The following is a 12,500-nucleotide window of genomic DNA, read 5'->3' as shown; positions in this document are numbered from 1 at the left end:
GACGCACAGACATGTATGTATGACTCCATGCTCCCGTTCTATTAAAGTACAAACCGAAAGGACATCAAGCGTCATGTGGCTTTATTACGTTTAAAGGTTACCACATATTTTTGGCGACGAGGATAAACCGGATTTTCGACGAGTCGTCCCGGTTTTGTTTTTGTTAGTGTGAGCTAGGCTAACGGTAGCTAGCTGGACAGCTAACGGATGAGCAACGCCGGCAGTGGTACTGCAGAGGATTCGCTCGTGGACGGGGAAGCATCGGAGGAAGAGCTGAGTGAGGAAGAGGAGCCTCGCGTTCAGATGGCTACGTTCGGGACTATCAGTGAGTTCGTGGAGGCAAACGAAGACTGGACAGAGTATGAGGAAAGGCTGGGACACTTTTTCTCTGCAAATGGAATTAATGAGGAGGCTAGGAAGCGCTCCATTCTCCTGAGTGTGTGTGGGGCAAAGACTTATAAGCTAATAAGGAATTTAGCCACACCACAGAAACCGGGGGAAATTCCATACATGGACCTAGTCAAGCTCGTGGGGAACCACCACAATCCACGACCTTCTGTGATAGTTCAACGTTTTAAATTTCACAGTCTGTTCAGGAAGACAGGTCAGTCTGTAGCCAATTTTGTAGCCGAGCTACGTCAGCTGTCGGAGCATTGTGAATTTGGGGCAGTGTTGGATGACATGCTCCGTGACAGGTTAGTTTGCGGCATTAGTAATGACCCCATACAGCGCCGCCTGCTGGGGGAAGCCCCACCACTGACTTTCAAAAAGGCCCTGGAGATTTCCCAAGGTATGGAGATGGCTGCTAACAATGCTAAAGACATACAGAGAGGGAGTGGGTTGTCGCAGACAGCGACAGTGCACCAAGTCAGGAGGGATCATACCCATAAAGAGACTGGTAAAAATGAGAGTTTTGCAAAAAGGGGGGAATGTTTTAGGTGTGGAGGATCACATTATGCAAATGACTGCAGATTTAAAGAGACTGTTTGCCATAATTGTAATAAAAAGGGACACCTAGCAAAGAAGTGCAGGAGTTCAAAAGACAATAAAATGAGCAAGGGCAAGCCTTGGCAGGGGAAACCTAGACAGGCTCAGGCAGACACACACCACCTGGAAGAAGCAGACGAAGAGGCAGCGTGTGCATACAACATGTTCGGAGTGGAGACAGATGAGGAGCCACCTGAACCCTATTATGCCACTGTCACTGTCAGGGGACAGGACGTAAAGTTTGAGATTGACTCAGGGGCTACTGCATCGGTCATCAGTGAGGAGACCTACAGGAAGACATGGGGGTCTAACCTACCGCCCATCAGCCCATCAAAGCTGAGACTCAGGACATATACAGGTCAGCCCATACCGCTTATAGGAGTGCTATATGTGGACATTTCAGCAGAGAACCAGAAGGCAAAAGCCAGGCTGGTGATAGCTAAGGGCAGGGGACCAAGTCTTTTGGGCCGTGATTGGCTAAGGAAAATTAAACTCAACTGGCATGACGTTAAGTATGTGCACACGACAGACACGACAGCGGATATACTGCATCGATACAGTGATGTTTTCAGGGACGAGCTGGGCACACTGAAGGGGGTAACCGTGAAACTCCATGTTGACCCTGAGGCCGCCCCACGGTTTTTCAAGCCAAGGTCGGTGCCCTATGCCATGAAGGTCAAAGTGGAGGAGGAGCTGGAACGTTTACAGAAGCAAGGCATCATTGAACCTGTCCAGTTTTCAAGGTGGGCGGCTCCCATTGTCCCAGTCTTGAAAGAAGACAAAACAGCAAGGATATGTGGAGACTACAAGGTGACGGTAAATCAGGTCGCTAGGCTGGAGGAGTATCCACTACCAAGGGTGGATGACCTGTTTGCAACCTTGTCAGGGGGTAAGCTTTTCACAAAGCTAGACATGAGCCATGCTTACCAGCAACTGCAGCTGGACGAAGAGTCAAAAGAATATGTCACCATTAACACTCACAAGGGCTTATTCAAATATAATCGCCTTGTGTTTGGGGTGGCATCCAGCCCCGCCATTTTCCAAAGGACAATGGACACATTGTTACAGGGTATTCCGCACGTAGCGGTATATCTCGATGATATCCTCATCACGGGGGCCACGGAGGCGGAGCATCTGGCTAACCTAGAGCAGGTGCTGAAACGACTCTCAAACGCAGGACTGCGTTTGAAACGTGCCAAGTGTGTGTTCCTGGCACCGAGCGTGACCTACCTGGGACACAGGATCACAGCACAGGGGCTCAGCCCTTTGGAAGACAAGGTGAGAGCCATAAAAGAGGCCCCAAGCCCAAAGAGTGTCCATGAACTGAGATCGTTTTTGGGCATGGTGAATTATTATGGCAAGTTTCTGCCGGACCTTTCAAAGGTGTTGGCCCCGCTGTACAAGCTACTGCATATTGACACTAAGTGGGAGTGGAGTGGAGAGCAGCAGAGAGCTTTTAAGGAAGTGAAAGAGCTTCTCCAGTCCGCAAAGCTGCTCGTTCACTATGACCCAGACAAAGAAATCATCGTCTCGTGTGATGCCTCGCCTTATGGAGTAGGAGCAGTGCTCTCACACATAATGGAGGATGGGGCTGAGAAGCCTGTTGTTTTTGCTTCACGTACCCTGACAGCCGCGGAAAAAGGGTATTCACAGTTAGATAAAGAAGGTCTAGCTGTTGTTTTTGCTGTGAAACGTTTCCATCAATACCTGTATGGACGGGCATTCACTATTACAACGGACCATAAACCTCTGATGAGTCTGTTCAGTGAGACAAAATGCATCCCACCGCTGGCCTCAGCCAGGATACAGCGTTGGGCTCTCACACTGTCAGCCTACCAGTACACTATAGAGTTCAAAGCGGGTAAGGATAACGCAAATGCCGACGCGCTGAGTCGACTGCCGTTACCAGAGACACCCTCTGCTACATATGTGCCTCCAGAGACTGTGTTTTCATTGGAGAGGCTAGCAGAGACACCTATAAAAGCGACACAAATCAAACAGTGGACAGAGAGGGACCCGGTCCTGTCTCGAGTCAAGACCTTCCTTTTGCAAGGTTGGCCCAGTGTCGTGGAGGGAGAGGAACTGAGGCCTTATGCTAAACGCAAAACAGAACTGAGCCTGCAGGACGGCTGCATCTTCTGGGGGTCGAGGGTCATCGTACCTCCCCCAGGCCGGTCACAAGTTGTGGAGGAGATACATGAGACTCATCCAGGAGTGTCCCGGATGAAAAGCCTTGCGAGATCTTACGTCTGGTGGCCAAGAATGGACGATGATCTGGAGAGCAAGGTGAAATCATGCACACAGTGTCAGACAAATCAGAACAATCCACCGCCAGCCCCGTTGCACCCATGGGAGTGGCCAGACCGCCCCTGGTCTAGGCTGCATGTGGACTTCGCAGGACCCTTTATGGGGCAGATGTTTCTGATAATGGTAGACGCACACTCAAAATGGATAGAAGCCCATATCATGAGTAATATCACAGCTCCCACAACCATAGACCAACTCAGACAAGTGTTTGCAGTCCATGGGTTGCCCGACACCCTGGTCTCTGATAATGGCCCGACGTTCACTAGTGAGCTATTCAGTGAATTCATGCAACAGAATGGCATTAATCACATTAGGACGGCGCCGTTCCACCCAGCCTCAAATGGTTTGGCTGAGCGGGCTGTTCAGACAGTGAAAGAGGGGTTAAAGAGGATGACAGGAGACTCTCTAAGCACTAAACTTTCACGTTTCCTGTTTACCTATCGCCTCACGCCTCAAACGACAACGGCGCGCACGCCAGCAGAGATGCTGATGGGGCGTAGGCCTAAGGCAAGATTGGACTTGCTGCGCCCAGACATGAAGGCGAAAGTGCAGAGGAAGCAGGAGAAGCAGAAGGAGCAACATGATCAGCATGCAAAAGAGAGACAGTTAGAACCTGAGGACAATGTCTATGTGAGAAACTTCAGTACTATCAACAAGCAACCGTGGCTGCCTGGCGTTATTCTGAAACAGAGTGGCCCAGTCTCCTATGTTGTTAAACTGACTGATGGACGTGTTTTCCGTAGACACCAGGACCATGTACGTCTGCGTCACGACACAGTTTCAGAGACAGATCGCACCACGGTGGATACCCATGTGAGACAGACTATTGGAGACGTATGTTCACCAGTGACTGTACCAGAGAGAGACTCACTAGGAGAGGTGTCTGTGTCCCCAAGAGAAGTGGGACTTCCCCACACTGACACTCAGACCCCTCTCAGGCTCTCAACCCCAGAGCCACCCAAACCTCAGTCACCTGTGGTGTGTCCGAGGTCACCAGGAGTATTGCGCAGGTCACAGCGTGATCGCAAACCTCCCGACAGAATGAATGTTTAATGGGACAGTTATGAAAGTATACCTGTTTAAAAATGTTATGTTTTTCAAGTGCCTTATTTGGTAAGCTGTTGCTAAGACATTTTCTGATATATATATTTTTTTTAGAGAAAAGTACAAGGGTAAGACCCTACTGTTATGTTTGTATTGCATTGACATTTGGGAATGTTGAAATTTAAAGGGGGAGAGGTGTTATAATGTGAGCATTATACCTAGGAGGTATATTGAGATGCAATATCTATGTTTTCCCACCAGGGGGAGTTATATTATGTCTAGGACTACAGAGATGTAGACAGGATGTGTTTCCGTATCCGGTATTCAGATTAGCATAACAGGTGCGCAGTGTAAGACGCACAGACATGTATGTATGACTCCATGCTCCCGTTCTATTAAAGTACAAACCGAAAGGACATCAAGCGTCATGTGGCTTTATTACGTTTAAAGGTTACCACACTTTCCTTCTGGTTTTCTCCATCATTTTTATTTTTTTCATCATCTGTGTTTCTGGGAGAGCAGTGGCGGGTGCAGGGAGGAAAAACAAAGGGATGAGAAAGAAAGAGGGATGAAAAGAGGAGAGGGAGTACAGGCAGGCAGGCGGGCGGGCGGGCGGGCGGGCGGGGGGGGTCGCCTTTTTCGCTCGATATCTCGCCGTTCAGAAGAGCGAGGATGCGTACGCCAACCCCCCCCTCCCACCCTGCGCCCCGCTCCCCCCCCCCCACCTTAATCATTAATTTATCCACGCATCTCCACAACAGGCTATATTTAGCTCCCCTCCACCCAACATCTCTCCGCGCTCCGCCGCTCGTCTTCAAACAGACGGAGAACAAGGCGGTGATGTCTCTCCTCTGCCTCTGTACCGTCGGGCTGTCGGGGCGGAGGGGGTGTGTGGGGGAGGGGGGGGGGGGGCAGGGGGGAGAAAAGGCGAGGGCCATTAACAAAAAAAAGGCCTTGTGTATTGTTCAGGTTTCAAAGGCGACAGGGGAGAAAAAGGGGGAGATATTTCCAGTGAATCTCTCTCTCTTTATCTCTCTCTCTCTCTCTCTCTCTCTCTCTATTGCTCTGTTGCACTCTCATACTGTTCCGCTATCTGTGTCTGTATCTCTCTTCTCCTAACCCGCTCTCCCTCCGCTTTCTTTCAGTCTCACACTGTCCGCCTATCTCTCTCTCTCTCTCTCTCTCTCTCTCTCTGTGTGTCTCTCTCTCTCTGTCTCTCTCTCTCTCTCTCTCTCTCTCTCTGTCTCTCTCTGTCTCTCTCTCTCTCTCTCTGTCTCTCTCTGTCTCTCTCTCTCTGTCTCTCTCTCTCTCTCTGTCTCTCTCTCTGTCTCTCTCTTTCTCTCTCTCTGTCTCTCTCTCTGTCTCTCTCTCTCTCTTTCTCTCTGTCTCTCTCTCTCTCTGTCTCTCTCTGTCTCTCTCTCTGTCTCTCTCTCGCTCTTTCTCTCTGTCTCTCTCTCTCTGTCTTTCTCTCTCTCTTTCTCTGTCTCTCTGTCTCTCTGTCTCTCTCTCTCTCTTTCTCTCTGTCTCTCTCTCTCTCTCTCTCTCTCTCTCTCTGTCTCTCTCTCTCTCTCTGTCTCTCTCTGTCTCTTCCTCTGATGACGCTTGGGCTCCTTCTTGCCTTCTCCTTTTCACCGCTAATTGCAGACAGTTGTTCAAAGAGAGAGCGACCGGGTCTCTGCTTTTTCAGGGCTATAAATAAAGTGAACAGCACCTGAGGGGGAGACAGCGGAGCACAGGAGGGCTTCTGGGATCGACACGGCTGGCTCGGCGTCCCCCCCGAGGGTCCCAATGTGTCTCTCCTCCATTGGCCGGAAAGAGACACGGAAACAAGGGAGAGATGAGCACATTATTTGGGAAGCTGTCATTCGCCCACTCACCCCCCCCCCCCCCCGCCCCCCCTCTTCCCCTCAGAATGAACATACCAACACCCACACACAAACTCTGTGGCACAGACAGGTTCAGTAACACAGGCATAGTCTCACACTTAAACACAGTGTCCTATGTACATACATACACATACTATACAGTCAAGCATGCTCACAATTCTACTGTTACGTGCACACATACTACACACATACTCACACACACACACACACACACACACACACACACACACGTAAATGCACACAGGTCCGATTTCTCTCTCTCTCTTTTCTCTCACACACACACACGCGCACATACACACCCTCACACACCCTCACACACAAATACACACACACACATGCACACACATTTCTTTATAATTACAATGACAGTCTCACACTTCCTCACATAGTCCCCCTTTCACCCACACACACACACACACACACACACACACACACGCACACACACACACACACACCCTTCGGCCCTGATGATGTGAGCCACCGAATCCTTCAGTTCTGAGTCAGACGGTCCTTCAGTCTCACTGAGGGAATAACGCAAGGTGTGAAAGCGCCCGTGGGGACCGGGGCCTGGCTGTCACCGCCCCCCCTGCCCCCTCTGCCCCCCCCTTTTCACAGCTGGCATCACCTCGGAGGACGTGAGAGGAGCCACAGCCTCCCCCCCCCCCTCTCTGCATATTCATACGACAGCCCCAGCACTGTCGCCCGAACCGAAAGACCCACGGAATTAAGCAGAGAGAGAGAGACTGCTGAATAATGTCGACCTACTGTCCGAGTGATTAACCCGACGGAGTTCACAAGCGAGTGTGTGTTCAAACACGGAGGTGCTTAACGGGGCTGTCAGCTGAGTGTATAGCTGTGTATAGGTTGGCTCACACAGGATAGCTGAGCACGCAGGTTCTTTCATGGACTGCACTTATATAGCGCCTTATGTATTAAGTGCTTTACAACGGCCTCTCATTCACCCATTCACACACACATTCACACACCAATGGCGGACAAGCTACCGTGCAAGGCACCGGCCCCGCTCATTGGGAGCAATTTGGGGTTCAGTGTCTTGCCCAAGGACACCTCGACATGTGGCCAGCCGGGTCTGCCGACCTTGCGATCATTAGACGCCGGCTCTACCTCCTGCGCCACAGCTGCCCCCTTTCAGGTTGTCTATGTGGTCCTCTGTGGCTCGGCTGGTAGAGCATGGCGCTAACAACGCTTAGATTGTGGGTTCGATTCCTTCCTGGGACATACTGAAATGTATGCACTCACTGCAATGTAAGTCTCTTTGGATAAAAGCGTCAGCTAAATGGCACATATTTAAGCGTTATGGAACGAAAAGCCGTGGTATATCGTGGATATCCGCACGGCTGGAACGCAAACTGACCAATAGAGACAACGGACCGGATCTATCCGTTGTATAATATATTATTATTATTATTATACTATGGAGGATGAGGGATATCTGGCTCTGGGTGGAGGGGGTTTGTCTGCCAAGCCGTCTTTGGGAAGGACACCCCGTTTGATCCTGCAAAGGATTTCATCAAACACCCCGGGATTTACTCTCCCTGGACTGAAATGGGCTTACAGAACATGATATTATCTTTTTCACGGTTTCCCATCTAAGTCACTGTGTTCCAAGTAGAAAAGTGAGAGCTTTGTGGACAGTTAGTACACCTTGGACTTCTGACGATACGCATTTGAGATTCCCACTCACGGAAAAACGCAGAACGGCAGAACTGCAACTCTGGAAATACATATTAAGCAAGGTCAAACGGCCATAAAAAAATGTGGTGCGAAGGAAAATCAAATAGGCTATTTGGATGGGCCACCAGTCAAGCCGGAAAAAGCCCATTAAGCTTTAGCACGGATGCAGCTCCCTGAAGAAAAACACTCGCAAGAGGCGCTCGCTAATGGGTCAACAGAGACCTCTTTACATCACTCAAGCTAATTGGCGTCAGTGAATTTAAGGCTTAAGGGAGGGAAAGAGGAACCCACTCAACGTTATTGATGACCGTACCTTCCGCGGTCTGCAGAAGGGTTCTCGCAGGTGCGGAGAGAAAGATGTGGAGGCTACGGAGACACACACACAAAAATAACACATACACACACACACAAACAAAAATAACACACACACGCACACACACATCACACACACACACACACACAGACACACAGACCAGCTCCTACAAATGAAGCCTATAGCCTACTGCAATAGAGGCTTCGTATAGTGCCTCTAGGCACACACACACACACACATTTTAAATGCTTTATTTATGTCCACATACATGAGGCTTCGTATAGTGCCTCTAGGCACACACACACACACACACACACACACACGCACACACACACACACAGACCATAGCCTTCCGCAATAGAGGCTTCGTTTAGTGCCTCTAGGCATCTACAGTTGCATCCTGACGATAACTAGCTTAGCAATAGCAGACAAAATAAACACTGTAACATATCCAACACGTCTATACAGTAGCCTACCACACGCAGACCAAACAAACCCAGACACAAGCATAGTAGGCTGCAGACATAAAACAGACAACACATTACACCACAGACAAAACAAAGTCACAGGGACACATAAAACACCAAGGCAGCCAAGGACCAGGCAGGCTAATGAGAGACGGCCTTCCTGGTAAGAAGCACTAACTCTAGAACGCTCTCTCTCCCCTTCCCCTGGCCTTCTTCTTGAGGCAGTTCCTTTGATGTATGAGTCCACAACCGTTATCATTACCATATATTATTATTATTATTATTACCATATATAGGGCCTCTTAGCCTCCAACTCCCCATTATCTTTTGTGATTAGCAGCATCCGACTGTCGTGGGGGTGGTGCTGCGGGTTGGCAGAGCCCAGTAGAACCGATCATGCAGGAGCTAGCGGAGGATAAACATTAAACACGGTGTCTGTTGTGCATCAATGCATCAAGTATGGAGGAGCAGACCAGTCAATAAAACTAATCAAATCTGAATTTTAAGGGGTATTGAGTTGCTGTGGAGTTTGCTAGGGACGGCACATTTTGTGATCCAAACCGGGAGGGCAAAAAAGAAATAGCTGAAGACGGAGGAGGAGAGAAAGCCAAGTCTGACAGGGCAAGGGCAATCAGAGGGTACTGCCAGGTCTGTTAATCACTGCTGGATTGGACATTTAAAACACAGACGATATTTCCTCCTCGTAAAAACCTCCTGACTCCAGACCAAAATCGAAAGGTCTTTTTCGGCGGTTAAAACGATAACATCCTTTTTGACGATGTCAAAGTCAGACGGCTCTTTCTGTCTGTGATAGTTTCGGGTTCGTCGTGACTGACTGGACTATTTGGGACCTCAGGTCAAACACAGGCTGTGAGCAGGGATCTTGTTGTTTAGTTACAGAATTCACAAAACATGACGTTGTCTTGTTTTCCAACAAGCACTACAATTCACCCCAGTGCCAAATGTTCCTCATTCTCTAAAAATCCATTTAGAAAAATAGCTTCAATTTTGTCTTTTGTGACAACAAATGGGAATCTATATTCATAAATTCATATGTCGTTGTTCCTCCCACCCACACACCCCCCACCACCTCTTCACTAACAGCTTTTTCCCACATAATAGCTGCCGTTGCATCACTCAAGTTCTTCACCCACTTTTTTATTTTTTTATTCAACCACTTTCTATTTAGTTCTTTTTTTAGCTGCTACAGTTGCCCCACTATTTCAACACCACCTGTGATGTTTTGTTGGCTACCTGTAGCTCTCTCTCTCCTTTCCTTGTTCCATCTTTAAAATGGCCTCCCATTTTTGTTGGTCTTGTTTAGGAAGTGCTGAACAAACACTTAGGGGCGGTTGTGGCGCAGGAGGTAGAGCCGCCATCTAATGATCACAAGGTTGGCAGATCGGCCGTTCGAGCTCCGGCTGGCCACATGTCGAAGTGTCCTTGGGCAAGACACTGAACCCCAAATTGCTCCCAGTGAGCGGGCCGGCGCCTTGCATGGTAGCTTGCCACCATTGGTGTGTGACTGTGTGTGTGAATGGGTGAATGAGAGGCCGTTGTAAAGCGCTTTGGATAAAGACGCTATATAAGTGCAGTCCATTTACTTATGAAATGCATAAAACCTGCAAACAAAAGTGTTTGTTTGTCCATGCTAACCTTGTCCTTCCATGCTAACCATGCTAACCTTGTGTCCCGTCCTCTCCTCTTCCAGCTGCAGTGGCTGAAGCGCTCCCTGTCCTTCAGGTCCGTCATGCGCAGTAAGAGCGTGGACAACTTCTTCCAGCGGCAGAACAACGGAGAGTTCCGCCTCCCGTCCGGCCTCATCACTGAGCCTCCGCCGCCTCCGCCTCCGCCCCCCTTGCAGGACACGCCGCTGGGCTACGAGCGCTCGCCCTCCCTGTCCCCGTCCCCCAGCCCCAACCCTTCCCTCTCGTCCCGCTCCCCCTCCGTCAGCCCCTCACTGTCCCTGGCCTCCAAGGCCCAGCTCCAGGCCCACGCACGGACGGTGAAGACGCACTGTTTCCAGGAGCACGTCTTCCGACGGCTCACCTGCTGTCAGCTGTGCAAGCACATGATCCAGGGTAGGTCACATGACCCAGGGTAGGTCACATGATCCAGGGTAGGTCACATGACCCAGGGTAGGTCACATGACCCAGGGTAGGTCACATGACCCAGGGTAGGTCACATGACCCAGGGTAGGTCACATGACCCAGGGTAGGTCACATGATCCAGGGTAGGTCACATGACCCAGGATAGGTCACATGATCCAGGGTAGGTCACATGATCCAGGGTAGGTCACATGACCCAGGGTAGGTCACATGACCCAGGGTAGGTCACATCAAAGAGACTCCCCATGGTCACACTCCTGATCTGAGACTCAGTCTACACTTATACACTTAGTCTAACGTAACCTGACCTTTTGTGCAATCACTTAAACACACATTAAACACCAGCTAATGACCTGCGATGACATGCAGTGGCAACACATTATGATCAGAGTGGAGGTGTCTTTGAAGATGTGCTGTAATCTGTGTGCGTGTGAATCTTGACTAAATGTACAGGCACGCAAGTCAAGCATTTGCACAGTCTTTAATTAACATCAGTGCAACACTGGAAGAGCCGCCATTCATGGGAGAGCAGAGCAGGATTACTATTGCAACAACACATCGTCAGTAGGGTAAAACTAACCTGTCTCACCACGTTCTAAGCCCAGCTCACGGGAGGGCATAGTAGTAACCTAGATCTATGTCTCCACAGGGACCTCCAAGCAGGGACAGTAGTAACCTAGATCTGTGTCTCCACAGGGAACTCCAAACAGGGACTGCGGTGTAAAGCCTGCAAACTGGGCGCCCACCTCTGGTGCTCCTCTGAATTATCCCAGCAACTCTGCAACGGAAAGGTGAGTCAACCCTCTCCCAGTTCTCAGGAGGAGGGAGCTGCATGTGTCCTTAGAAAACACACTTCAGTGGCCTGGGGTGGTCCAGTGGTCTAGCACCGCGGTCTACAGTGCACACATATGCCCATGTCGGCAGGGGTTCGAATCCAGCCCCATGCCCTGCTGACATGCCCTCTCCTCTCCTTACTTTCTTGTCTGTCTTCACTACATCTGTCCAATAAAATGAAAAATATGAGTGGGACTGCCCCACTCAGAAAAAAGAAACATTAAAAAAAGGCACTTCACCCCTGATTGCTCTAGAGGCGCGGATTATGTCTGACCCTGTACAAAAAACAAACAAATTCCAACAATTGACTGACAAGTTGATTGCATGGAGAGGTGTACATTCATCCACTCTACCCTACACAGGTTTACAGTAAGAGCGTAGTGTTAGTGTAAGTAAGCATGGGCTGTTTCACCAATTCTATGCTGATAAATGATCTAATCTGATAATCTAATCTAAGTCAATTCGATATAATGCAAAGGTGCATCAACCAATGGAAAAGCAGGAGATCTTCTCTGGAGGTTAAGTTGATGATAAGGAATGTGTTGTTTCTGATGAGGCAGAACGTGGCTGGTGGCTTTAACAGACTCCAGGTCAGGTGGTGAGGAGGCTGGTGAAGGTAGACATCAGAGGACGGGACTCATTGCAACGCATAATAATAATAGCTTAGATTTATATAGCGTCTTTCTCAAACCCAAGGACGCTTAACAGAATTCATGGACAGACAGAACAGGAAAACAACGTAAAGAAACAAAGACAACGAGAGTGACAGAACTAGACTAGGGGCCAAAGGCAGGTGGGTTTTGAGGGCTGATTTAAAAGTGTCCAGGGTCGGGGCATTGCGGATCACTGCACGGGATGG

General features: G+C 49.5%; 1 protein-coding gene across 1 annotated transcript in view; it reads left to right on the top strand.

Annotated features, from left to right (window-relative positions):
- LOC308167415 (SH3 and cysteine-rich domain-containing protein 2-like) overlaps window positions 1-12,500 on the top strand; it is a gene marked incomplete at both ends in the record, with an annotated part of 40,904 nt that overhangs the window by 9,392 nt on the left and 19,012 nt on the right. Inside the window, 2 exons of the mRNA XM_080541834.1 lie at window positions 10,411-10,780; window positions 11,504-11,598. Coding sequence (XP_080397960.1) covers window positions 10,411-10,780; window positions 11,504-11,598 — 465 coding nt within the window. The remainder of the gene's footprint in view (window positions 1-10,410; window positions 10,781-11,503; window positions 11,599-12,500) is intronic.

The sequence above is a fragment of the Nansenia antarctica genome (assembly GCF_963989245.1).
Source record: "Nansenia antarctica genome assembly, chromosome: 11".
Taxonomy (NCBI): Eukaryota; Metazoa; Chordata; class Actinopteri; order Argentiniformes; family Microstomatidae; genus Nansenia; species Nansenia antarctica.
Note: the sequence above shows the minus strand (reverse complement) of the source record. Positions and strands in the feature narration are given on the sequence as shown.